The following is a 26,057-nucleotide window of genomic DNA, read 5'->3' on the forward strand; positions in this document are numbered from 1 at the left end:
ATACATTCTACTTCTTACACGTACTGCGGAAACCCCCATAACCAGAAATAGTCAGCAGGTTACAGCTCTTTGTATGAGAAGGTGGGTGGCCCCGAGAAGGACCTTTGTGTAGATGGAATAAGTGATCGGAGTGTAATTAGGATTTAACCCCCGAATCCGTAGAGAGTGCGCCCCTGGCGTTTGAGAGCATAGACGACATCCATGGCGGTGACGGTCTTCCTCTTGGCGTGCTCGGTGTAGGTGACGGCATCGCGGATGACATTCTCCAGGAAAACCTTGAGCACTCCGCGGGTCTCCTCATAGATGAGTCCGGAGATGCGCTTGACACCCCCTCTGCGGGCCAAACGTCGGATGGCGGGTTTGGTGATGCCCTGGATGTTGTCCCGGAGCACCTTCCTGTGCCGCTTAGCGCCTCCTTTCCCCAGACCCTTCCCACCTTTACCGCGACCAGACATCTTTATCCTCTTTCTTAGTCAGACAAAGACTAACTACAGAAAAACTCAGCCCTGGCTCTTCCTTTTATACTTGACATGCGGACCTCATAGGGAACTGAGAGGGGAAGGGTTAGGAGGCGTGTCCGTGAGGAGCCGAGAATGCTCCGCCTCTCTAGGCGGGAATTAGCCCAACATTTAGCCGTTACTAAGTTTGAAATTCCCGCTCATTATTTTCTCCTTTAGAGAAAGATTTTGTTGGGGTTTAATAAAGCCGTTTAGTGTATCCGGCAAATTGTAACCTTCTATTAGAGATTATAATGTAATCCAACATTTTGATTATTATTAGAAGGACTTCTATGGACCTCCGCTGTCTCCTGTCATAAGATGAGGTGATTCTAGGATGAAACATTACACAGTTCCACACATTTTGTATAATACATAACGTAACGTACTCAAAATCAATCATGTTCTTTATTGTGTTGTTTGGTGTTTGTTGGTTTATCACTTCACTCCAAGCTTTAAAATCAGAATATTGTATTATATATCGTATTATACTCTGATATGTAAGAAATCATAAAGGTAAACACAGTGACTTCTATATAAAGGGGGGATTCCAAAAGTGACCTATTCCATTCAGTGTCATGTGATACAGTTATGTGAGGAGGAGAATTCTCAGTGAATCCATTAATAATACTTCTTGTGTTCTGTCTCATTCATTGTTATATATCATCTCCACTGACTAGACCCAGAGAGACTGTCTACAGATATCCTACATCTCCGAAGCCCAACTTTGGCCCCTATTATGTGATCTTTGGGGCCCAGCAGATATGATTTTTCTTGGCTCACTAGTTTGAGGAAGCATCACAACACAGAATAGAATACAACAGAACGTCTTCTAGTAATTACACAGTTTGGTTTATTCCTTTTACACTAACTTACAATTGTCTGGCCATTTCTCCCCAATCTGATCTTTTACAATGGAGAGAAATATCAATTGTGTCACAGGGAATTGTTAGAGAGACTGTAGGGAGCAGTCATTTATAAAAGGGGGTAGAATAATCAGTGATCTCCAGCAGTCTCATGTTATGCGTCTCCTTGAGAACACCTACAGCCTCCAAATACAATATTTCCAGTCCCTTTATTGGCTTTTGTTTATCAAAATATTTTAAGAAAGTTGAGGTGATTTATAAAGGCCACCCGTTCGTTTGTGGAGACTTTCATTCCATTATAGACCGCTCTTTGGGTGTCTCTCTACCCAAATCCAAAGCTCTGACCGATGTGATGCACGGAGATGTCTGCACTTGGCTGAAAAAAGATTGGACTTTCTATCCCACCTCTCACACATCGTATTCCAGAATCGGTTTGTTTCTAGTGTACAAGTGGCGCTTACAACATATTTCTGCAGCATCTCTCCATTCTATTACATGGTCAGATCAGGCCGCTATTTCTATTCAAGGATCCAGTTATCCCAAATACAACCCTATGACGTAATAGTGCGCCCATTTTTACTCACACAAACATTTGTATCCAATGAACTAATTCTGGTGTGCTCATCAGGCATACATTAGAGGCCCTTTAATCCAAATAGTTTCAAGAGAGAAAAAAAACGCAAATCACAGAAATGAACAGATTCTTGAAGTCCTATCACCAGCTTGGAGGCCATTAATAAACGATCTTTCTCTCGCTCTGTAGCCGCTGACCTTTTGGCTTGTAGGAGAGAACTACAACGTTTACTCCTTCAGAACCATAAGTCGATTCTCCAAAGATCTAGAATACTGAATTATTCTCAGTCTAACAAGGCGGGTAATCTCATCGCTTCCCAAGGCAGAAAATCTTCAATGCAATGTCTCTGTGCAACATCCCATTACTAAGTCTTCTCCTCCTAAAGACATCGCCATTCGCCAATGCCTTTAAAGATTACTATAGTGCTTTATATAACTTACAGGATGATTCTTCTATCACTCAACCTTCCCAACAATCTATATAAAGGCATTTTAAGTGTCCATAATATTCCCGGAATATTTTAAAATGCAACAATCTAACGCAGCAGTCTCTAAACTAGAAGTAAGATTGGCTATTGAATCCCTTACTAATAATACATCACGTGGTATAGATGGTTTCTCTGCTGAATACTTCCAAACTGTTACAGAGAAATCATTCCCTAATGCCCACATCGCAGCCCCCCTTAGTAGTTTTTCCAAAAAAGATGTTGCAAGCTATAATGACTCTGCCGAAACCTGTTAAAGCTCCTGGCCATCCTCAACAATTTAGAGCCAAATCCTTATTAAATACAGATATCAAAATATATTTAAACCTTTTTGCAAATAGTCTTGTAACCATTACTCCTCATATTATTGTCCCGGATAAAATAGGTTCTGAGAAATCTAGACAATCATTAGATGATACTAGACGTCTGATCAATGTCATTAGATATCTTCAGACTCATCATATGTCTTCTCTGTTGTTGGCCTTAGACGTGGAGAAGTCATTCAATAGAGTGCATTGGGGATTTCTATCTCATGTTCCCCGATATTTTGCCTTTTCTTGTTATATACATTCTGCTGCTATGGCATTCCTATCTGCCTTCTACCCCTTGCTCTTCTCCTTGGTGATGGAGTCTTTTGGTATAGCAATTAGAGAGAACCACTCTATTGGTGGAGGGACCATTATTGGATATTCACACAAAAATGGCCTATTCGCTGATGGTGTTCTTTTTTTCTGACTGATCCCTTGCTTTCACTCCATGCTGTACAAGCTATTATTAAGAACATTGGGGATGTGTCCTATTATACAATAAATATTCCTATATCTTGTATCTTACATTTGGGTATGCCTGCTAACCTTCCTACTCACATTCAAAATCATGTTCTTACCATTGGGAACCCCTTGTCTATCCCATATTTAGGTATTCAACATACTTATCCTATAGACAAGTTGTATATTGTGAACTTTGTACCGTTATTGTCTTCTGCCAAACAAGATTTGAGATCTATATACCAATGCGAACTCTGGAGGACAGGCCATGTAGTGGTGTGTATAATGATGATTCTAACCAAAATTCTACATTATGTTAGAACTCTCCCTATTTCGATCTCACAATAGTATGTTAAACTCTTACTTCTGTCATTCGTTCCTACACCTGGAAGGGAAAAAGATGTAGAGTGTCAGATTCTAATTTGGTAAAACATTGATGAACATCATGACCGGGTATCCCAATAGTGCATGACTATAATTTACCAACCTTATTAGACCAATTACAATACTGGGTCAGTCAATACTACTAAACTGTGTATTTATACTGAGAAATCCTTCGTTTCTAATCTTACTATGGAAGCTTTTTTATTAGCAGCTACATTGTCTAACTCCGTTTTATTTCCACAATGTCAGACTTTCATATCTTCTATAACATCCTGGCGAATAGTCCTTGTAATTTATAATCAGTATTCTTCTCATCTTCTTTTACCACTTCCATTATCCGCCTTTTCGAGCCTTGGACCCAATCTGGATGTCAGCGGTTGGGTAGGACAAGTCTGCTTTTACCTCCTCCACTGGCGTCACTGTCTAATCTGTCCCATAAGTGTTACAGATGAAGTCCTATAACAAGTCATGTTCTACTTTATCTATCCCTCTATTTATTTAATTTATTCTCTCCCTTTATTTATTTAATAATAAAAGAGGATTATTTCCTATTTTAATTCCTATTGACATGATAAAAGTATGAGCTTTACATTTATATTTATCCTCAATTAGAAGAGGGATAGTAGACAATAGTTTCCCATAGACCAATGGCAGAAGGCAATCACATTGAGCTACTCAGGTTCTAAATGTGTAGACCATTCTATCACAATCCTCCATAACTGGTATATGACTCCATAGAAATTGGCTCAATTCTCCCCAGATGTATCACCACTATGTTGGAGACAATGTGGATATATTGGTGATCTTCTACGTATTATGTGGGACTATAAGATTGTTTTCAAGTTTTTGGAACTCTGTATTCTCTCTCCAAAATCACAGGAATACCTGACCACCATCTCCCCCATTAGTGTTATTGAATATAGACAATCACTTCAATCCTGGAGGGTTCAGAGTCACGTGACACGTGTTATAATTGCTAGTAGATTGGATACTTCCAACATGTGGAAACAGTCTGTAAAGGAGGGTAGGGTCTGGGGAAAGGGGGTGCTAAGCCCCACAGGAAGGTCAAGGGTTGGGGGTCACAGTATAATGATTCAAGAATTGTCTGACTGTATACAGCTTAATAGGTGGAATGTATCACATCAATATAAAGTCACATCCAACATTGTGTCCGGCTTAGATTGTGACTACAGCAAGAACCTGGAGTGTTATTCTGGCCGGGTAGACACAATTATAAGAAAATGCTGAAAGAGTATAAGATACATTTGTATCAATGAGGGGAAAATAGAGAAACAAAAAACAATGATTACAAAGTGTGAGAAACGTCGAATGTGTTCTCACAATTGACTTACTCATTTAATTCCCATCAAGGCTTCTGCTATCAATCATCAATAATCAATAACGATAATCATCATCTTCATTACCAATAGATTCGGATTTGGCGGCATAACGAACTTTGTTTTTAATAGAAAAGTGAAATAACTCCGGCGGGTATTTTAAAGGAGCTATTTAATTCAAACCAATCAGGATTGTGGTGTTGTCTGTCTTAGCCAATAGGAGCAATTCTGTTCTGAAATATGTAAAATGTTCATTTCTATTTTGCGGGAAACATTCACATTGTTTTTGTAATACACATGTGAGTGTTTGATTGTAACGTGCAACTAAATCCAAGTTACAAGCTCTTAAATCTTCAGGTTTGGTTCGAACCAAATAAACGGAAAGGAATGTATTTCAGCATACCTCATCACATGACTCAATTGTCCAATAGAACAATGAGGAGGGATCAGGTCTCATTTGCATAGCCCGGCTATATAAGCAGCACATGAGGGCGGCTCCAGCACACATTTCCTGCACAGAACGGAGAGAATCGGAGATCATGCCTGAACCAGCCAAGTCTGCCCCGGCGGCCAAGAAGGGCTCCAAGAAAGCCGTAGCCAAGACTCAGAAGAAGGACGGCAAGAAGCGGAGGAAGACCAGGAAGGAGAGTTATGCCATCTACGTGTACAAGGTGCTCAAGCAGGTCCACCCCGACACCGGCATCTCCTCCAAGGCCATGGGCATCATGAACTCCTTCGTCAATGACATCTTCGAGCGCATCGCCAACGAGGCTTCCCGCCTGGCTCATTACAACAAGCGCTCCACCATCACCTCCCGGGAGATCCAGACCGCCATCCGACTCCTCCTGCCCGGAGAGCTGGCCAAGCACGCCGTCTCCGAGGGCACCAAGGCCGTCACCAAGTACACCAGCGCCAAGTAAATATCAACATGGCACTACCCAAAAACAAGACCCAAAGGCTCTTCTAAGAGCCACCCAACACTTCACCAACTGAGCTGTGATCTGATTTGTCTAATACCTTCCAGGTAAAACTAACGAACCCTTGTTGTATACACAACATACAATAGCGGCTGATGCGTCAGATTATACGCTTGTTTATTAGTTTCCTTATTTTCTCCGCTCATACTGAATTGGTCCCACTTTAACCCATTCTACGCCGTACACATACAGTACACAGATCTAGTCTTTGGAGGGGACATTCTGAAAGGGAACAATCCGATGACATAGTAGATCTTCCCGGATCCCCGTACAGAGCCGATGCATCATGTGACCGGCAGGTGGCAGTGTTGTTCCTCCATAGAGGAGACATTGGAGTCATGTATCTGTATTGTATCCATATGTAACTGATATAAGGACTTGCTGAGTGCTGATACAAATGTTACATCTTTAAACACTTGTAACGGTGTCTACAAAGTGAAACAAATCTATATTTGTCTGGAGCATTGAGGTGAATGCTTGGAACACCATGTACAGTATTTAGATGTAACCTCTTAAGTCACTGGATAATATTTTCAAGCATAAAAAGACTTACAAATCCAGTCCTGTCTATCCCTAAAGTGCCTGTCACTGATTGTCAAACTGAAATTAAGCAAATCACTAACAAAGAGTGCAAATCATTATTTCTGCTGCCCACGCTACTGAATATAAATTGTCTATTGGGAGTGTTGGTTTCTCTTGTTCTCAGAAGTGAAAGGCAGAGGGGGGAATACTTAAGCATTGCGGGAGACACATGAGGTAGCCTTGCAAGTTCTCAGGATATAAATGCATACATCAGGGGCGGACTGACAACATAGGGGTCCCCTTATACAAGCACCAGCTGCATAAAGGAGCAGTGGCTATATCGGCCGCCAGCGTGTTCTGTGCATGCACACCGCCACTTTGGAGTATTCACCAAGATGGCAGCGCCTGCATCTTCAAGTTCCGCCATCTTGGTGTATACCAAGGATTACTCCAAATATACTCCACGCGCAGAACACGCTGGCGGCCTACATGGCCGTCGCTCGATCTGCAGTTTCTCTATGCGGTTTTGAAACGGCAATAAAACATGTTTCCTTTGACAAAACAAATTACAATGTTTTTCATTTTAATTTGTTTCCTCTGAACCAAAAATGTTTTGTCCTGCACATCTATTACAAACAACACCAAATATATAATCTGACTAATTTACAGCAGATATGCATAAAATATAACACAACCCAATCTGCCAATATACATGATACATTTTCTTATCAGTGTCCATAAACTTTAAAAACAAAAGAGTTCTCACCAGGGGAGATGCAGGCAGCATTCTTCCAGTGGGGGGCCCAGGGCCAGATCTCAGTGGGTCTCCCAGCCTCGAGCCCTTGTGTAGCCACAGGGGCGGTAGGTCCGCCATCCCTGTATCTATGGCCCCTCCCTGCTACCTCTGGGCCCTCATCTGTGCTGCTGTCAGACTGGCATAGTGATGGCGAATGTTTTTGAACTAGAGTTCCCAAACTGCAACGCAAAATCAATTTATTTATCTCAAAGTGCCAACACTGAAAATAACTTTAGTATTGCCTTGCAGTTTGGTGCTGGGGTTTTAAAAAATGTTCAGCATCACTGCTTAGGCAAAATAGGGAAACCCACATATTCAAATATTTATACACACACATTACACACACTTTAAAACTCACACACATCACACACATGTAATGAAATACACACATATCACACACTCATTAAAAAAATTATACACACATCACAGGTAATGAAACACACATATCACACACTCATTAAAAAAAAAATACACACATCACAGGTAATGAAACACACATATCACACACTCATTAAAAAAAAAATACACACATCACAGGTAATGAAACACACATATCACACACTCATAAAAAAAAAAAAAAAATACACACATCACACATGTAATGAAACACACACATATAACACACTCATTAAAAAACACACACATAGCTTCATATAAAAAACAATATCTTCATCTTCAATAGCTTCATATTTAAAAACATAAGAGTTCTCACCAGAGGAAGATGCGGCAGCATTCCTCCAGTGGGGGGCCAAGGACCGGATCTATTCACAGTGTTTCATTATTATTAAGTAAAGGGATATTGGGTTTACGGATGCATAATTAAGTTATGTATTTTTCTCTAGTCACCTTCCAGGACAGCATTAGAGAGATAGGCTCCTCCCACCGGAAACAGGAAACACATCACCCACACCTAGAATAAAAAGAGTACCAGCCTAGCACACTTCAGTTATTTTGTGTTTCCTCCGGCCGAGCAGGACATCGTAACGTTTGTTATTTTTTTCCTAGGCCTATGTGCTAGTGAGCAGGGGCTTCCCCCCAACATGGTACAGCAGAGGGTCAGTGGACCTGGGGTACCTATGGAGGGGGGCTTCCAGGACAGCCCCAACTGTCCAAAATAAATTGCCTATGGTTTCCCGGCATAAGTGTATGCAGGACAACCAGCCTGTTGGTGTAGTGGACTCAGAGGAGTTCCTCTAGTCCTTAAACCCCTGCCTCAAGTACTGCGTGTGGCGCTCCTACCTGATCCTGCTGGATGATTCGGTGGTGGCCACAGCGGCATCCCCTGGTCTCTGTGTGGAGTCGGTCGACCGCTGGAGGCGTGCAGTGCGGCGGCCCTCGTGGAGAGAGGGGGAGGGAGGAGACGGGCTGTAAAGGCGGAAGTGACGCTCGCCGCGCGGCGCGGGCGTCTGACGTCACTTCCGGGTGCGAGGGTCAAGAAAGGTGGGGGATGCCGCAAGTGGATTTCTTCGCCTCAAAAACCAACATTAAAGTGAGCCCGTTTTTTTCGCTGGTTTGGGAGGAGGGGACCTTAGGGGTGGATGCGTTATTACACCCCTGGGGTCCCCAGCTGCTTTACGCTTTTCCTCCAATAGGGTTGATTCCAGGAGTCATCAAGAAGGTGATGGAGGACATAGCTTTACTTATCCTGATCGCCCCTTTCTGGCCAAAAAGGCCATGGTTCGGGCCTCTACAAAAATTGAGCATAAAACCGCCTTGGAGACTCCCAATCAAGGAGGATCTACTTTGGCAGGGATCGGCGCTTCATCCACGCCTAGACTATTTGACCCTAACAGCCTGGTTTCTGAGAGGGACCTGCTGTTAGGGAAAGGTCTGTCGGACAGGGTGGTCTCCACCCTCATATCAAGTAGGAAGCCTTCCACATTGGCGATATACATCAAGGTGTGGAAAGTGTATTCTACATGGAGGGCAGACGGTAATCACGGGGAACTCACTAAAGTAGTTTCAGTGCTGGAATTTCTACAGGATGGCGTAGAAAAGAACTTGTCATGTAGTACCCTCAAAGTGCAGATTGCAGCTCTGTCTACTTTTTTAGAACACAGGCTGGCAGAAGAACCACTGATCAAGAGATTCCTTAAAGCGGTAGCCAGGGCAAAGCCCCCAAGTACCAATCATTTCCCAACTTGGGACCTGTCGGTGGTCCTACGGGGTTTCTTACGAACCCCTTATGAGCCAATAGGTGAATGTTCACTGAAGACCTTAACGTTAAAAACGGCGCTCCTAGTGGCCATGGTCATCGACGCACGTTCCAATACGTACGTCGATGCGTATTGGAATACCTGGACAAGACCAAGGAGATTCGGAAGTCCAATAATTTGTTTGTGCTGTTTTCTGGTCCTAAGTCGGGGCTAAGAGCATCTAAGAGCTCCATAGGGATGTGGATCAAAATGGCTATACACCAAGCATATGATCTACAAAATCTGAAAACACCACAGCAGGTGACGGCACACTCCACAAGGGCCTTGGCCGCCTCCTGGGCTGAAAGAGCGGGGGCTACCCCAGATCAAATTTGCAGAGCAGCAACCTGGTCCAGTTTCGCTACATTCGTCAAACACTATAGAGTGGATCTGACGTCAAGCCAAGATCAGGCTTTCGGAAGGAAAGTACTGCAAGCCGTGGTCCCGCCCTGAATTGTAAGTATGGTGCTCGTTTATCCTCTCTAATGCTGTCCTGGAAGGTGACTAGAGAAAATTGGAGTTACGTACCTGGTAACTCTGTTTCTAGGAACCTTCCAGGACAGCAGGGATTCCCACCCAATTAATGGTGTGGCTTGCTGCGAGATGCCGTACTTTGTGAGATTGACGTATATATATACATATGTATAAATTCTGTATGTGTACATCTTCCATGAGACGGAGTTAGTGATGTGGTATCCTTCGGTTCTTATGTTTTAACTGAAGTGTGCTAGGCTGGTACTCTTTTTATTCTAGGTGTGGGTGATGTGTTTCCTGTTTCCTGTGGGAGGAGCCTATCTCTCTAATGCTGTCCTGGAAGGTTCCTAGAAACAGAGTTACCAGGTACGTAACTCCAATTTTTCACAATCCAAGTGTTTATTGATCACTCACATCTGTTATGACTTTAAGTTTGACACATGTTGTCTGGGCATGATATAGCCCTGAATTATAGAATGATTTAGACACATTGAGGTTGACAATTTGCTCACAACCAACCACGGTTGGATAATTAGTAGTTAAATATTAGACACATACCCGGATTTAGGCCATCATGTAGTTTATTTCACACACTGGTTGCTTATATGATTAGCGCTGCACATCTAGTCAAATCAACGACTGGACTTAGTTGTCTATTGCGCAGCAGCTCTTCCATCACTTTATCACTTTAAGTTCACTTATTTAGCGCAGAAATAAATACATAAATACAAGGAATGATGGGCTCGATGTTGGTGCCGAACATGAGTTTGACTCGATCATCGGCAGTTCGTGCAGGTCAGGTGCAAGAGTTTGCCCAATCAGGGCACAGAAAACTGTGAGAGCCATGATTGGGCAAAATCATGATGACTTTGACCAATCATGGCTCTCCTGTTACAACTGTAAACAGTTGGGCGGAACCAGCTGTCACTTGGGAGCAGAAAAGGGGGCCTCACCTGGGTGCCCCTTTATTAACCACTTCAAGACCAGGTGGCTTCCTGGCCAGGCCATTTTTCAGTATTCAGCGCTGCGATACTTTGACTGATGTTTATTCCGTCATGCAACGCTGTACTGAAATGAATTTTACACCATTTTTTAGGGACAGATAGAGCTTTATTTTGGTGATATTTAATCACCACTGGGGTTTTTATTTTTTATTATAATTAGGAACAATTACAGAAAATGTTGAAAAAAAAAAGTTTTTTTTTACATTATGTTAGGAAACATTTATTATTAACCAGTTTTTTGGTAAAATATAAAAGACGGGGTCACGTCGGGTAAATAGAACAGTAGAAAGGCATCATGGCACACTCACAAACTAGCATGTAAAACAACTTGTCTCACCACTAAGGACAATGACAGAGGTTCAAAGCCCATTTCGTGTGCACCTTACTGTACAACTGGTAACAAATTGTTGAGTGCGTTTGTCGTTTGTTTTGCTTTACGTCGGGTAAATAGACACCAAACATGTCAAGCTTTAAAATTGCGCGCACACGCAAAATCGCAGAAAACTACCATACCCAAAATTGGCCATAGGCGACACTTTAAAAGCTTTTACCGCTCATCAGTTTAGGCCCCATTCACATGTAGCGACATACCTTTGCAGTGGCCGGCATAGCACGACTTTCGGGGCGGCGTTCCAGCGACGATCCAGCGACGTTAGCGCGACCTTCTCCGCCGGGCTCCATAGAAAAAAACAAAATCGCGCAAAATCCGCCGAAAAAAGGGTCTATAAGCGACTTGCGGTAGAAGCGACTTGCGACAGCGACTAGCGACGCGCGACATGGAGCTAAGACAGCTCCATTGCCTATCATTAGCCGGCGACTTCTCGCAATATCGCGTTGCAAAAATGCGCGATATCGCAGGGGAAATCGCGCGATAAGTCGCTAGATGTGAACGGGGTCTTAGTGTTATCAGTGATTGATGGCCCTAGACTTATTGCTCTCACTGTGACGTTCGCGGCGATATGTAACATGTGCGGCGTAATGGGCGCAATCGTCTTTTTTGCACGTATGCGCCCCCAACGCATGTTTGCATGCGTGTATGTATGGGTGGGGACTTTAAAAAAAAAATTTGTTATGTTATTCTTTTTTATGTGTAACTTTAAATTTGGGGGGGTGACTTACATTTTTTTTCTCCCCACTAAACTTTATTGCTATCACATACGGGGGCTAATAAAACCCCCCTATGTGATAGCAAAATATGTGACAGGTCCTCTTCATGGAGACATCAAGGGTCTCCAAGACCCCTAATGTCACCTAGGAACCCCCAAAAGAAGCTGACACCGGCACAGCGGAGCCCGCGATCAGCGGGACAACGGCAGGGGGGGCACCCGATCGGCACCCCATACACGCGATCCGCTGGCTCTAAAGCCGGCGGATCGCTTGCATGGAATCAGGCATCGCTGCCTGTTTTTAAAAAAACGGCAATTCCCCGCTCGCGCGCGCGAGGGGGCGTGTCTGAGTGGACGTCTAAAGACGCCCGCTCAGATCTAGAGAGCTCCGGGCCAGGCTGTTTTTCTACTACGTCCGGCCCGGAGGCAGTTAAAGGGGTACTGTGATGTGAATAAGCCACAATGCCCGCACCCCGACAACAAACGCCCCAAGGCATGTTGCGAAGAGGCCCTTGTCCCCATCAGCATGACCGTGGAAAAGCACCTTCCCAGTGCCGAGGCCATGTGGCCTGGTATGGTAGGGAGCCCCCCCACCCCCTTTCATACTTTACTGCCCTGCCAGGCCTGTGCTCAGATGTAGGGTCTGCTTGGGAATTTTAGGGGGGACCCCACATCTTTTTCCCCCATTTTTGGGGGTGGGTTCCTCCTTAAAATTACCAGACCCTAATGGCCTAGTATGACTTTGAGGGGGAACCCCACGCACCAATCTTTCCTCATCCCTCTATGTATAGTATACGTAGTATATTGTTTCAGCCACGTTTATCTATCAGCCAAATATGTTATTCATTTTCACCCTGCAGGTGGTGAAAGCAAAAGAGAGAAGAAGGTGGAAAGGAGGAAAACATACTAGTCTGCTTCATCCACTGATATTCTGGTTTTTAGTCTTCACTGTTTCCAATTCAACAAGGCACAAGACAAGGATTTCCTCTTTCTTTTCTCCCTTGCTATCAAACCTTTAACTCAATTGATTCACACTAACACCAATGTAATGGGCTTGTCTTGCCCTGGTACCCATCATACGCTATGCCTCTCTGTGGATGATGCCTTGCTTTTCCCCTCCAACCCCTTAATATAATTGCCCAAACTTATGCATATTCTCAACAATTGTATGTCCTTGTCTGGTCTCTCTATAAACCACTGTAAATCTCTGGCCCTTAACATTTCTCTGCCTTTGCATATACTTTCCACTTTACAAGAGAACTTTCACTTCCAATGGTGGTCCACTACCATTCCTACCTAGTGATCCATGTAACAAATTTGTATGATACCTTGTATGAGGACAACTACCCTCCCATGTTTGCCAAACTTAGGTTCTTACTTTCCGCATGGTGTGGATTTAACCTTTCCGGGCTTAGAAGAATAACTGCAGTGAAAATGACACTCTTAACAAATAAATAATACTTATTTCTTACGCAGCCCAAATTAGCTATCTTGTGAAATATCATGCAACATGTGGAACACGGTGGGTTCACCTTGGGCTGAATTTCTTTATCCTATCCATATGGATAATATATTCTGGCTTCCCCCTAAGAGTAGACTCACTATTTCCATTTCCGTCACTGCTCACTCTATTTGCCTTTAGGAATCCCACGTTTGGCAGAATTCTCCAACTTGCCTATGCTTTCTTATCTTTATAATCCATCCCTCTAGCTGGCAATGGAGTTGCCTAAGGCCTTTGATTCTTGGGTTAAACACGACCTAAGCCGCTATGGAAAATTCCAATCTTATACAGGTATTACATTATTTTAATACCTAAAAGAACATAATCAAATACCACATTTTTAGATATCTACAGATCATGGGATTTATTTCTAAAACACTTGGACCCCATAAGTCTCATATATTGACCCCATTTGAATGTAAATGTAGGGATGACCCAGATTGTCAGGGTCTGATCTCCCTTCTCTATTCTAATTTTGTGACACCCTCCCCCGCTTAAAACCCTGCCTTTCTATCCAAACAGGAAGAGGATTTGGGGTTTCAATGGTGAATGAGAAATGGACCCAAATATGGTTAATCAACAAATCGTGCTAGCGTAGTGCAGGTGTGCTGCATCATTCCCCGTATTGTTTTAAAGAATGTGGTAAATTGGGTTCTTACGGTCATATATGGTGGTTATTAGGCATGGGCTCGATGATCGAGTCCAGCAAGAGTATGACTCGAACATTGGCAGTTGGCCGAACACACAAACTGTCAAGGCGTTCGTCGGGCTGTTCGGGCACGGTACTCTGTTAGAGCCGTGATTGGGCAGAGTAATGATGACTTTGCCCAATCATGGCTCACCTGTCTGATGCCGTACAACTGTAAACAGATGGGCGGAGCTAGCTAGCTGTCACCGCTTGCTCCACCCAATTGTTTATATTTTGCCGGCATTTGTCAGACTGCTATTCTGAAACGGGAGTTTGTCGCAAGCGGACACTTCGGTGTGCATCATTTTTTTTTAAATTGTTATTTCTATTTATTTTTTTCTTGTATTATTTTTTTTTTTGAGTCGTCATGGACCACGCTGGAGCTTGTGATGCTCCAGTGTTGTCCATGACGATGAACGAAAAATAATAAAAGACTTTTGTTTTTTGTTTTTTTAAATAAAGGATTTTTACAAAAGTCTGGCCTCTTTTTTAAAACTTTAAAGGAGAACTATGAGGTGAGTGCTTTTCACTCACCTCATAGTTCTAGCCGACCTGTGACAATGAGACTGTCACAGGTCGGCTCAGTAGATCGGGAAGTGAGTGAACACATACCGGCGTTCGCTCACCTCTTGATCCTGTCACAGCTCTCTGCCGTGACAGGGGAGGGGCTGGATTCCCCCCTCAAGGATCTGGTTGGGAATTTTAGGGGGACTCTAGTTTGAGTTCAAATTATAACTTTTCCCATGTTCGAAAGTCCGAATATGAACCGTACAGGGGGGTGTTCGGCTCATCACTAGCCTAGAACCAATGTTGGGTATTATTATTATTATTATTATTATTAATGGTTGTTAATATTTTGAATTGTATCCTTTGGGCTATTGGAAGCCAGTGCAGGGATTGGCAGAGGGGGGTTGCAGACACTGGGCGTTTGGTTAGGTGGATGAGGGATGTACTCACTTTTGTTGCCAGCGGTTTAGACATTAATGGCTGTGTGTTGAGTTATTTTGAGGGGACAGCAAATGTACACTGATATACAATACAAGCTGTACACTCACTACTTTACATTGTAGCAAAGTGTCATTTCTTCTGTTTTAAATGATATAGTAAAATATTTATAAAAATGTGAGGGGTGTACTCACTTCTGTGAGATACTATATATATATATATATAGTTTGTAATAATTAGGGATGCACCAATACCGTTTTTTCGGTATTGAGTACGAGTACCGATATTCTTTTTTCAGTTCTCGCCGATACCGAATACCAATACAGGAAGTCCCATTAAGGAAGCCGGATTTTTTTTTTTTTTTTTAATTCCAAGTCCAAAGACACCCCCCAAACCTTTAAATAGAATATTTTGTGTATATCAAATGCTGGCCTGTAAGACATATGAAAAGAAAAATCCCTGGTGTATGGTGTGTTCATTTCTTTATTTTTTTTAGTTTATGTATTTATTAATAACAACCGCTTGCCGTCGGCCCGTTGCAAAAAAATGGATGGACGGCGGACTCGCATTTGCGGGTTGCCGTCGTGAGATGGCATTATTTTCTGCGCGCACGTGCAGAAGAAACCCGTCCAATGCAAAGAGCCATTACCTTCTGTTTCACATACACACGATCGTCGGTTCTATAGCCTTCCATGTGCTGGCTGTGTGACCCCTCACCTTCAATCCCGGGATCCGCTGCCCCATCTGCGGCCCGGGGGCAGCTCGGGAGGGTGTCAGGAGGTAAGATGGGAGGGAGGTCAGCATCTTCCTCCTTGCTGACCTCCCTCCATGCTGTGAATGCAGAAGTGATGTGTACTAAATCACTTCCGCATTCACCTGTCAGTCATCTGGCTGCTATTGCCAGAGAGACGAAGCTTATATTGGGGTCTCCAGGTGACATTAGGGGTCTAGGAGACCCCTAATGTCTCAATAAAGTGGACCTAGCAGTGTGCCTTTGCTATTATATAGGGGGATTGTTATCCACCTATGTATTAGCAATAACAATAAGTGTAAAAAAAACATAAAGAGTAAAATAAATAAATAAAAGTCACAAAAAAAACCCCAAATTTTTAAGTCCCCCACACGTTTACGCACATAAAATGAAAATACGAATCCGGTGCACCAGCGCGCGAAAACAACAATTGCGCTACACATCTTACATATAGCCGTGAACGTCGGAGTGAGAGCAATAATTTTAGGGCTATCAATCACTGATCACACTAAACTGATGAGCTGTAAAAGCTTTTAAAGCGTTGCCTATGGCCAGTTTTGTGTATTGTAGTCTCTTGAGGTTGCGTGCGCGTAATTTTAAGGCTTGACATGTTTGGTGTCTTTTTACCCGACGTGACCCCGCCTTTTATATTTTACCATAAAATGGGTAATAATAAATGTTTTATCATTTAATATAGGGGAAAACTTTGTTTTTTTTTAAATTCGATAATTTTTTCTTAATATAGTAAAAAATAAAAAAAAACCCAGTGGTGATTAAATACCACCAAAAGAAAGCTCTATGTGTCCCCAAAAAATGGTATAACATGACATTGTATACTCAGCAGACACATTGTATCTACAGTGATATCTGTATCTACAGTGATATCTCCCCATCACATAACACAAGGCTCTCATCATGTCACCGCCTGATGTTTTTGTTCCAGGCTCCTTCTCCTCACCTATAGATGGCTAGAGTTGTGTATTATAGGGAAATGTTTCCTGATGATCACTCTTCACTCATCTCATGTGAAGATCATTCTAGTGGGAGATGTGACAAGATGATTTCATGTTTATTATTCGTCTCTAAAACAAGGTAGAAGGAAGAATGTGACCCCCACTCAGGAGGATGCTTGGCTTTGCCGCCTCTGTGCTCAGCCTCCTCAGCAGCTCTTGACAGCTGTAAGTGACACCCCGATAAGTGACAGTCCAGCGATCAGATCGGGTCCCCAATGAAGATCGGACATCGTTCTATTTCAGATAAAAGTCGTTTTTCTCTGTATGAGGGAAACACAACATGAGAGAGAAGATTCCCCAACTGCAGAGTGTTAGTCAGTGGGCGTGTCAGATGAGGGACCAATAGCAGGACAAGCTGCTAGCTCAGGACCAACCAATAGCAGCTCAGAACGAAACTATATAAAGGCAGAGTGGGCCGAGCGTAACAGTTATCGTTTTGTACGACTGTTTCTAGAATCATGACAGAGACTGAGATCGCCCCGGCCGCCTCTCCTCCAGCGGAGCCCGCCGCCAAGAAGAAGCCGACCAAGAAGGCGGCAGCAGCAGCCGGAGGAGCCAAGAAAGTCAGTAAGAAGCCGGCCGGTCCCAGCGTGTCCGATCTCATCCTAAAAGCCGTGGCCGCTTCCAAAGAGCGCAGCGGGGTCTCCCTGCCCGCCCTCAAGAAGGCTCTGGCCGCCGCAGGATACGATGTGGACAAGAACAACAGCCGACTGAAGATCGCCCTCAAGGCTTTGGTCACTAAGGGGAGCTTACAGCAAGTCAAAGGCAGCGGAGCCTCCGGATCCTTCAAGATCAACAAGAAGCAGGAGAGCAAAGACAAGGCGGTGGCCAAAAAGGTGAAGAAGCCAGCAGCTGCCGCCAAACCCAGGAAACCAGCAGCCGCCAAGTCCCCCAAGAAGAAGCCGGCGGCCAAGAAAGCCCCGAGCAAAGCCAAGAGTCCCAAGAAGCCGGCGGCAAAGAAACCGGCTGCTGCCAAAAAGAGCCCAAAGAAGCCCAAAGCGGCAGCCAAGCCCAAAAAAGTAGCAAAGAGCCCGGCTAAGAAGGCGCCGAGGCCCAAGACAGCCAAGAGTCCGGCTAAGAAGGCAGCCAAGCCCAAGAGGGCTGCTCCCAAGAAGAGATAAGACGGAGCTTATCTCATCTCCTACACACCCCAAAGGCTCTTCTCAGAGCCACCCACCTTCTCCCAAACGAGCTCCACATACATACACCTCGATCTTTAATGTTACCTTTGCCTGCACGATCTCCTTATGATGCATACATTTATAATTTATCACAACTGACAGAGATCTGAAAACCAAGTGATCCTGTAGATCGGAGAATCTATTCGGGATCTTTCCAGTGCCCTCAACTTGTCTGCTGTGATCTGCGGGTTGGAGAGGTTGAAAATGAAATCTTATAGAATTCCTGCACAGCGCCTTCTGTCTCTTCTATGTTCTCGCGCTAAAAGCAATTTACACAGAAAATGCAATAAACACCAAGAGCGTCACTTGAACATTATAAAGAAACTACTGCTAGTGATCGAAAGACACATCCTCTAAGTGTTAAATGAACTGGAGGCAAACCACTTCCGACTGCATTTCAGAAGTATTGTATAATGGTATGACACTTCCATTGGCTAGCCACAACCACAACTGTGATTGGTGGAGCCGGACAGATTTAAATTACCCGCCGAAATTGCATTACTTTGAAATTATAGCAAAAGGATTCATTATCAACCATCTGGCGGGTGAATAAGGGTCTGCTAAATCAGTAAACAGAGACTTCGCAGTTTTCCCAGATTCCCCATCAAAAAAAGAATAATTCCTTTCTCCAATATCTGATATTTAGCAGAGTTCTCTGATGTGGTACCGGAGGTGATAGTCCAGGACATCAGGAAGCTTCATGGTGCATCCCATGTTTTAGTTTGCTGCTCATTCCTCAGGTCTTAACCTCCTAATAATCAGAAATTCACAAATCTCTACAGAGCGACATCAATGTATCTTCCCAAAATGAGAGCACTACACACTGAAGCACCAAGACTGCCAATGTGCAACTTCTTTCATCTATGTCTCTGTAAGAATGAAACATGAAGGAATAGCAGAGATCTAATAGAAAAAGGTGTCTTCTATACACCGGAAGTGTGAAACGTTACTTTTGTTATGGATTTGTTTCTAGAACATTTTTGCTGCTCAGATTTATTATTTCCACAGCTGTGAAGGTAAGAAATGTAGAAGTGAGCTGAGCCCAGAGCAGCAGTACAGAGGAGCTCTGCTGATATTACGGGTATAATAAAAAAGAAAAAAATGTGTTTCTACAATACTCGCCGACAACATACTGTACACAGCTCTTTTATCAGAAAATGTGGTGGCTCTGAAAAGAGCCGTTGTGTTGTGTAATGGGGCTGATGATGGCGGGGTCTCCTCTTATGCCCTCTCTCCTCGGATCCTGCGGGCCAGCTGGATGTCTTTGGGCATGATGGTGACCCTTTTGGCGTGGATGGCGCAGAGGTTTGTGTCCTCGAAGAGTCCTACGAGATAAGCCTCGCTGGCCTCCTGCAGAGCCATGACGGCCGAGCTCTGGAAGCGCAGGTCGGTCTTGAAGTCCTGGGCGATCTCGCGGACGAGGCGCTGGAAGGGCAGCTTTCGGATGAGCAGCTCGGTGGATTTCTGGTAGCGTCGGATCTCTCGGAGAGCCACAGTGCCGGGCCTGTAACGGTGAGGCTTCTTGACTCCGCCGGTGGCCGGGGCACTCTTGCGTGCAGCTTTGGTGGCCAGCTGCTTGCGGGGAGCTTTCCCGCCGGTAGACTTCCGGGCTGTCTGCTTAGTTCTCGCCATCTCTACTCAACTCTTCACTGAAGCAAAGAATATAAAACACTGCCGCTCTTCAGCGCTTTTTATACACAATCCAAACCCTCTAATTGGATAGTATATTCCCGCCTCTTTTCATGATTGGTTGAATTAACAAAGCGACATTTTTCAAAATACCCGCCTAAATGTGTCCGTTCTGTGAGGTAGTTGAGTAGCCCGTTGTATTTCTGTTTATACATAACGTTATTGTGACGTCACTCCACATCACACAATGCTCTGAGTTCTACATAAAAAGAACAGATTAATAAACAGATAATAATAATGAGTTATCTGTCCTATAGATGACTGCACTTTATAAGAATAAGTAGATTCGTTCACAATAGACTTCAATTAGCTTTCTTGTAACATTTCACAAACTTCCATCTTCTCAATCAATCCGAAATTTTGCTTCAAAATCCAATTACTGATTCCCGTGTATCTCCCAACTGCTGAATTAAATTGCCCACTTCCAGTGCCTTCACACTTCTAATGGACTCCTGACACCTGTTGGATTGTTCACGGATTTACTGTTTAGAAATGTTGAACTCAGCAAGTTGGATCAGTTCCATCCGGATAAGATCCAAGACACCGCTCCAATGTCCAATGTGTAACAGATGCAAGGAAGTAGCACACGCCTGGAAATGAGCAAACTTCCATCTCTTTCAGAATGTATCACACACTCCCTGGATTCCAGTCGCTCATCTGCATGATGCTGGCAGTCTGCCATCTCTGCACCATAGAAATGCTTTGTGAAAATGTTGCTGCTACATCAAGAAGCCAGAAGGCACCCTGGTTGAATGAGGTTACTTTAGAGGTTAAATAGTAATACATGGTGCCCAAAGCATTTACCTCCACGTGCCAGGCAAATCGAGTGTTTGTTTTTCCCTTAGCAGACACTGTTACAATTGTTTATAGATGTAACATTGATATAAAATCTGAGCAAGTTCTTACATCAGTTACATATGGATACAATACAAATACAAGACTCCAATGTCTCCTCTATGGAGGAACAACACTGCCACCTGGTGGTCACATGATACATCGCCTCTGTAGCGGGGTCCTGGAAGATCTACAATGTCATGATCGTATTGTTTCCTCTCAGAATTCTCCTTCCTCACATTATATTCATGTCATTTATTTATTTTTTTAAATCAAAAACATTTGATTCTCCGATGAAACAGCCTCAGAACTGACAAGAAAACAGAACTTAGATGTATGTTTTGTTTCCCTTTATGAGTACAGAGGATTTTACTGGCTGTTGAAGGGAACGCCTATAACAGTGATTGGATCAGATTTCACATTGCTACTTTCAAACCTCCCGCCGTTTTTCTATAGAACGTTACAGACAAATAATCAGCCGGTTATAACGCCAAATCCGACCCGGAAAACGGAGAGAATCTTTAAATAAATATTTTAATATAGAGACGATCACATTTGTATTTTTTAGTCAGGAATCATAAGAGAAAAAATACGATTGTTACTGGAAAACAGCAAACTTGTTTTTATTATTCAGATTTCAGAATCAATCGTATTACTACATACAGCAGGCGATAGTGAAATAACATATTACAGATCATTTCCTAATTGATTATTTCCTACAAAGTGTTCATTGCAATGGAAGATCTGAACACGTAACTGACCGATATTTATTTTACTGTTCCATCAGATATGTACATGTAGCAGATACAGATTCGTTTTCCGCATTTCATAACCAGGGTTGTTTTTTTCCCTCAAATATTTACATCTCCGCTAGAAATTAGAACTAGAAATTGTAACAATACAGTAAACACTACGCATCTGGAGAAACAGATCAGCTTCCTCTTCATAAGTAGAACTCAGCCTCTAAATGTGTCAAATTATTTTAGAAAAAAAAGAAAATGTTATATATATATATATATATATAATCCTCCTGGAGATGCGTTTTCCCCCTTTACTTAAAAGGCTGCAGAATATAAAAGGTTGCAGAATGTTTAAAAGCCTTAAAAACAAGTACAAATGAATTATGTGTGACGAATAACATTAACTCCGCCCTTCTCATAGGAAGTTTTCCATCAGGTCCGCTCAGGCTCTATAAAAGAAAGGCGACCAGTCAGCAGCAGTTTAATTTGTCGCAGCAGAACGAAGAGTAATTATGTCTGGTCGTGGCAAAGGCGGGAAGGGTCTGGGGAAAGGAGGCGCTAAGCGGCACAGGAAGGTGCTCCGGGACAACATCCAGGGCATCACGAAACCCGCCATCCGACGTTTGGCCCGCAGAGGGGGTGTCAAGCGCATCTCCGGACTCATCTATGAGGAGACCCGCGGAGTGCTGAAGGTTTTCCTGGAGAATGTCATCCGCGATGCCGTCACCTACACCGAGCACGCCAAGAGGAAGCCCGTCACCGCCATGGATGTCGTCTATGCTCTCAAACGCCAGGGGCGCACTCTCTACGGGTTCGGAGGTTAAACAGTAATTCTGCCCGTTTCATATACCCAAAGGCCCTTTTCAGGGCCACCCACCTTCTCATAGAAAGGGCTGTAACCTGAGTTATCTAATCTCTGCTTTGTCATTTATTTTATAAATTGGGCTTCTGTTTTGCCAGCCGGGAATAGATTATAGGAGTGCTTAGATATTTACAGCCGATTCATTTATATTCCCATAATATGTGCTCACCCCGTCCCCCAGCTTTCTCTCACCTGTTACACTCCGCAGACATTTTAGCTCCCGCAGTCCGTGTTACACCCTGCACCGTCCGCGGCTCACCTTTCACTCCAGTGACTCCACCCTGTTGGAGCTACCGGAGCCGACCTTGTGGATGCTAGATTTGTTTGCTTGGCTCCCTGCCAATGTTGCAATTATCCTACTCGTCTAACAGAGTCCACTATCTCCTATTAGAGATGGGAAGTTTGGATCTTTCAAATTAATTGGTTAATTCAAAAGAACACGCGATCAGGTGCGACAATAAAAAGCTTATTGCGCATGCGCTCCGCATTCTAATGAGCTGATGTCACATTGGTCAGATTTGTGCCTAGTCTTTAGACTCTTTACAGGCAGTAACGATTGGATTTACTACCAAGGGTACTGCGCCCACGGTACTAAAATCCTATTGTTATTCCCACTCATGCGCTGTAAAGACTAGGGCCAAATCTGACTACCAATGTGACATCCCCTCATCAGAATGTGGAGCGTGTGTGCAGGAACACGCTTTTTTACTGTCAGCTGATCGCGCGTCACTAGAAGTGATGACATTGGGTGATTGATACAATGGCTGGTCCGACATAAAACCAAACGTGACCATTTTAATGTAAAATTCAGCATTTCCAGCAAACACTAAGAATTCTGGCATTAAAGTCACATCCACCCCGAACTAAATGAAAACGTCCAAGCAGGGGCGTCCCGAGGCAGGGTGACACCCGGAGCGGTTAGCCGGTGTCACCCCGCCGAGACGTCACAGCGCACGCGTGGCAATCTTCTGATACCTGCCGGTGGCCATCTTATTGATGGACGTCGGCGGAGAGAGGAGGGGACAGTCACCTGGCGGGATAAGGTACGTTGCTGTGTCCCCTCCTCTCTCCTGATACTGTCTGGCATTCGGTCCATGACCGAGCGCCCAACTTTTCAGAGGGGGGTGACACCCCCCTTGTGGCACCACTGCATCCAACCCATTCTAAAGAGACACTCTTCCATTAAAGGAATTATCTCCAGGCATTTCTTACACTCCAGTTCTGCAGACCAGTACCTAAAGCATCTGAACAAAAAAAGAAGTCCCAGCACAAAAGCTGATGTGAATGTCAGGAAACAGACTACCCACTACTGTGGAGCCCCCAGAATTCCAACCTCCTGAGGACTCCAGCATCCACAGAAAGGGTATTTGGAGCATATGCCATACACTTATATAGAAGCCACTACCTGAAGAGCAAATAAGGGCAACCCCCCACTTCAGGAGAAGACCATTTATCCTCCAATTTTGAAAAGTTTGAACATCTTCCACCAGAATGGTCAGAGATTTGTCAAAAGCCAGTGACTTCTGCATCTACCTCCGGCACTACCAACAGGAAGATTACTCTAAGGGGTACATACTGACCAAATGGCTGTATAGGAGCAAATAATTTCCCTGGATGTTGCCAACCCACATATAACATCCCCCCCTAACAGGGATTGTGACTCAGAAGGCCCTTCCTCTTAAGGCAACCCATAGTGGTAATCATAGGGCAGTCTTGTAGAGATAAGACAAGCTCTTTCTCTTTCCATGGGCAGCAAACAATGAAACTCACGAGCAGGTATGCACCTTACTTTCACATCCTTCCCTCCCATATGTTTTCTGCAATAGTCCTAGTTGCGTCAGATATAGAATTGGACGGTGCAGTGAAGGAGGGACAAGGCTTATGCTCTATACAGCTAGATGCATGTAGCATTGTGAAAATCTGTCCCCCCTTAAAAAAAAAAAACCTGCCACAAAAAAAAAAAAAATCTTACTAAAAGGAATAAGGGGCACTAGATGCATTAGTAGAGGGCAGCAAGGCAAATGGTGGGCTAACAAAATACCTGTCTGAAGATGAGTCCCCGTTGTAAGCCGTAGGTACACCCCCTCACTCATAGTAGCCTTGAGTTAGGTATCTCAGATCCCCCTATTCCCTTGAGCTCATAACTGCCATCATGATGGACCCCGAGCAGGTGCTGACCAGCTGGCAGCAAGGGTTAACAAAGTTTCCCAAATCTGGTCATCCAATAAACCCTGTGGCGCAGGATACAAATTATTTTGCTGTTACATGATCCATGTGTCTCCCAACATCGAGGGAAAACATGACCCTCTCAGCTCTTCCTGAGCATGTTCCATCTGTGAGCCATCCCTCACCCATAGTACCCAGCTGCGGGCAGCCAAGAGAAAAAGATGGCCAACATGCCGATACTGCACAGGTATGGGCAGCAAGATGCCTGCTGTACCTATACTGTGCAGGCGCTATCAAAAGGACATCAACCAGGCCTTAGGTGTGCATGTGTCAACCCTGAAAGGTGTCCCAGAGGCCAATAGACCCCCTCAAAAACTAAAATGGATAGCATGAAGGGGCTACAGCAGCCCAAAATGTCCAACCTTAGAGAAGAGAGCCATATCTTAAACAGCCAGTAGCAGTCAAGTCAAAAGATGAGGGGGGGGAGAGTGAATGAACATAGACTCACCCGCCAATATATGTCTGTAGACTTCTAACAAGGGGGATTCCACTGACCCTCGGAATCCCCTTGGGGGATTCCACTCCCTTCAGATGAACATACCCTTGAAGGAGCCTTCAGGGATGGGGTCACAACATGGCTGATACGCCACTGTCCTGGACCAGCAAAGCACACTGCAACTAACCCAACATAATGTACCATGTGCCAAGGTGAGCACCAAATGCAGGATCCAGTACCCAAAGCAACATTACTTGCTGGCCCCACTTCTTCCCTCCAGTTGGTCTGGGTATGGCCCCCCCAAGCTGCCACTGCAGTGCACTGATCCGGAAGCAGCATAGTTGTAACAATGGCCAGTCGCAGCCAGGGAGTTGACTGAAGATTCAGTGGAACAGCATGGGTTGTTCAGTACAACACACCCACCCACCCCTACTGACTCCTGAACACCATCTACTACTATTTCCTAGCAGCAGCTAATTCCCCTAGTCAGCACCCTTTGCCAAAGAGCTGTGCAATCATTGGGTGCTGGTCACTGCTATTCTCTCTCTCTCTTCTCTCTCTTCTCTCTCCTCTCCTCTCCTCTCGAAAACTATGGAAACAACTGACCATCCTAACCCTGCCTATGATGATCGAAATACTCAACACTCACTATTAATTGGAACATCTCGTTGCCATAGTTTACCTCAAGGAGCATACATTCTATGCAGACTGGGATTGCTGGCTGACTGAGGGCCGATGCAGTTCTAGACTGGTGTAATGGAATTACTCATCACAACTAGTGATGAGCCGAACACCCCCGTGTTCGGTTCTAACTCGAACTTTCGAACATGGAAAAAGTTCTAACTCGAACTTAGAACTCAATGCAAGTCTATGGGGGTAGAACTCAGAAAATTAAAGGTCCCCATTTTGAAGCCTTATATGCAATTTATTGGCCATAAAAAGTGTATGGGGATCCGGGTAGTGCCCTGAATGACAGGAATCAATGAAATTTAAAACAAAAAAACCCACCAGATTTATGGTCATCCCTTACTGTCTACACAAATGCATTGTATCTGGCTGTTCTCTTCCTCACATACCAGCATATGCTCTCTCTGCCCTGATGTCTCTACGTTGGACTAATAACTTAACACTGTTATGAACACACAGTCTACATAGCAATATAATTTACAGTGCCAAGATTTGTTTCATTTTAATTTATCCCATGTTAT

The 26,057-nt window shown here is 44.0% G+C and overlaps 4 protein-coding genes across 4 annotated transcripts; 3 read left to right on the forward strand and 1 right to left on the reverse strand.

The window, feature by feature from the left end:
- Positions 1-90: 90 nt before the first annotated feature.
- Positions 91-19,704, reverse strand: LOC108798824 (histone H3-like). The gene is made up of 2 exons (XM_018570623.1): positions 19,344-19,704; positions 91-455 (listed from the first exon to the last, which is right to left on the reverse strand). Exons 1-2 carry the CDS (start codon positions 19,692-19,694, stop codon positions 144-146), a joined length of 663 nt encoding a protein of 220 aa, XP_018426125.1. The 5' UTR covers positions 19,695-19,704; the 3' UTR covers positions 91-143.
- LOC108798823 (histone H1B-like) lies at positions 2,218-18,002 on the forward strand. Its single transcript, XM_018570622.1, has 2 exons — positions 2,218-2,223; positions 17,310-18,002. The coding sequence occupies exon 2, from the start codon at positions 17,340-17,342 to the stop codon at positions 18,000-18,002; it is 663 nt and encodes a 220-aa protein (XP_018426124.1). The 5' UTR covers positions 2,218-2,223; positions 17,310-17,339.
- On the forward strand, positions 5,357-5,829 carry LOC108798826 (histone H2B-like). Its single transcript, XM_018570625.1, has one exon. The coding sequence runs from the start codon at positions 5,395-5,397 to the stop codon at positions 5,827-5,829; it is 435 nt and encodes a 144-aa protein (XP_018426127.1). The 5' UTR covers positions 5,357-5,394.
- A 2,121-nt stretch (positions 19,705-21,825) lies between the features above and the next one.
- Positions 21,826-22,154, forward strand: LOC108798833 (histone H4-like). Its single transcript, XM_018570633.1, has one exon. It carries the CDS (start codon positions 21,838-21,840, stop codon positions 22,147-22,149), a length of 312 nt encoding a protein of 103 aa, XP_018426135.1. The 5' UTR covers positions 21,826-21,837; the 3' UTR covers positions 22,150-22,154.
- The last annotated feature ends 3,903 nt before the right edge of the window (positions 22,155-26,057 follow it).

This window comes from Nanorana parkeri, unplaced genomic scaffold, assembly GCF_000935625.1.
Source record: "Nanorana parkeri isolate BGI_ZX_2015 unplaced genomic scaffold, ASM93562v1 scaffold1563, whole genome shotgun sequence".
NCBI classification, from domain to species: Eukaryota; Metazoa; Chordata; class Amphibia; order Anura; family Dicroglossidae; genus Nanorana; species Nanorana parkeri.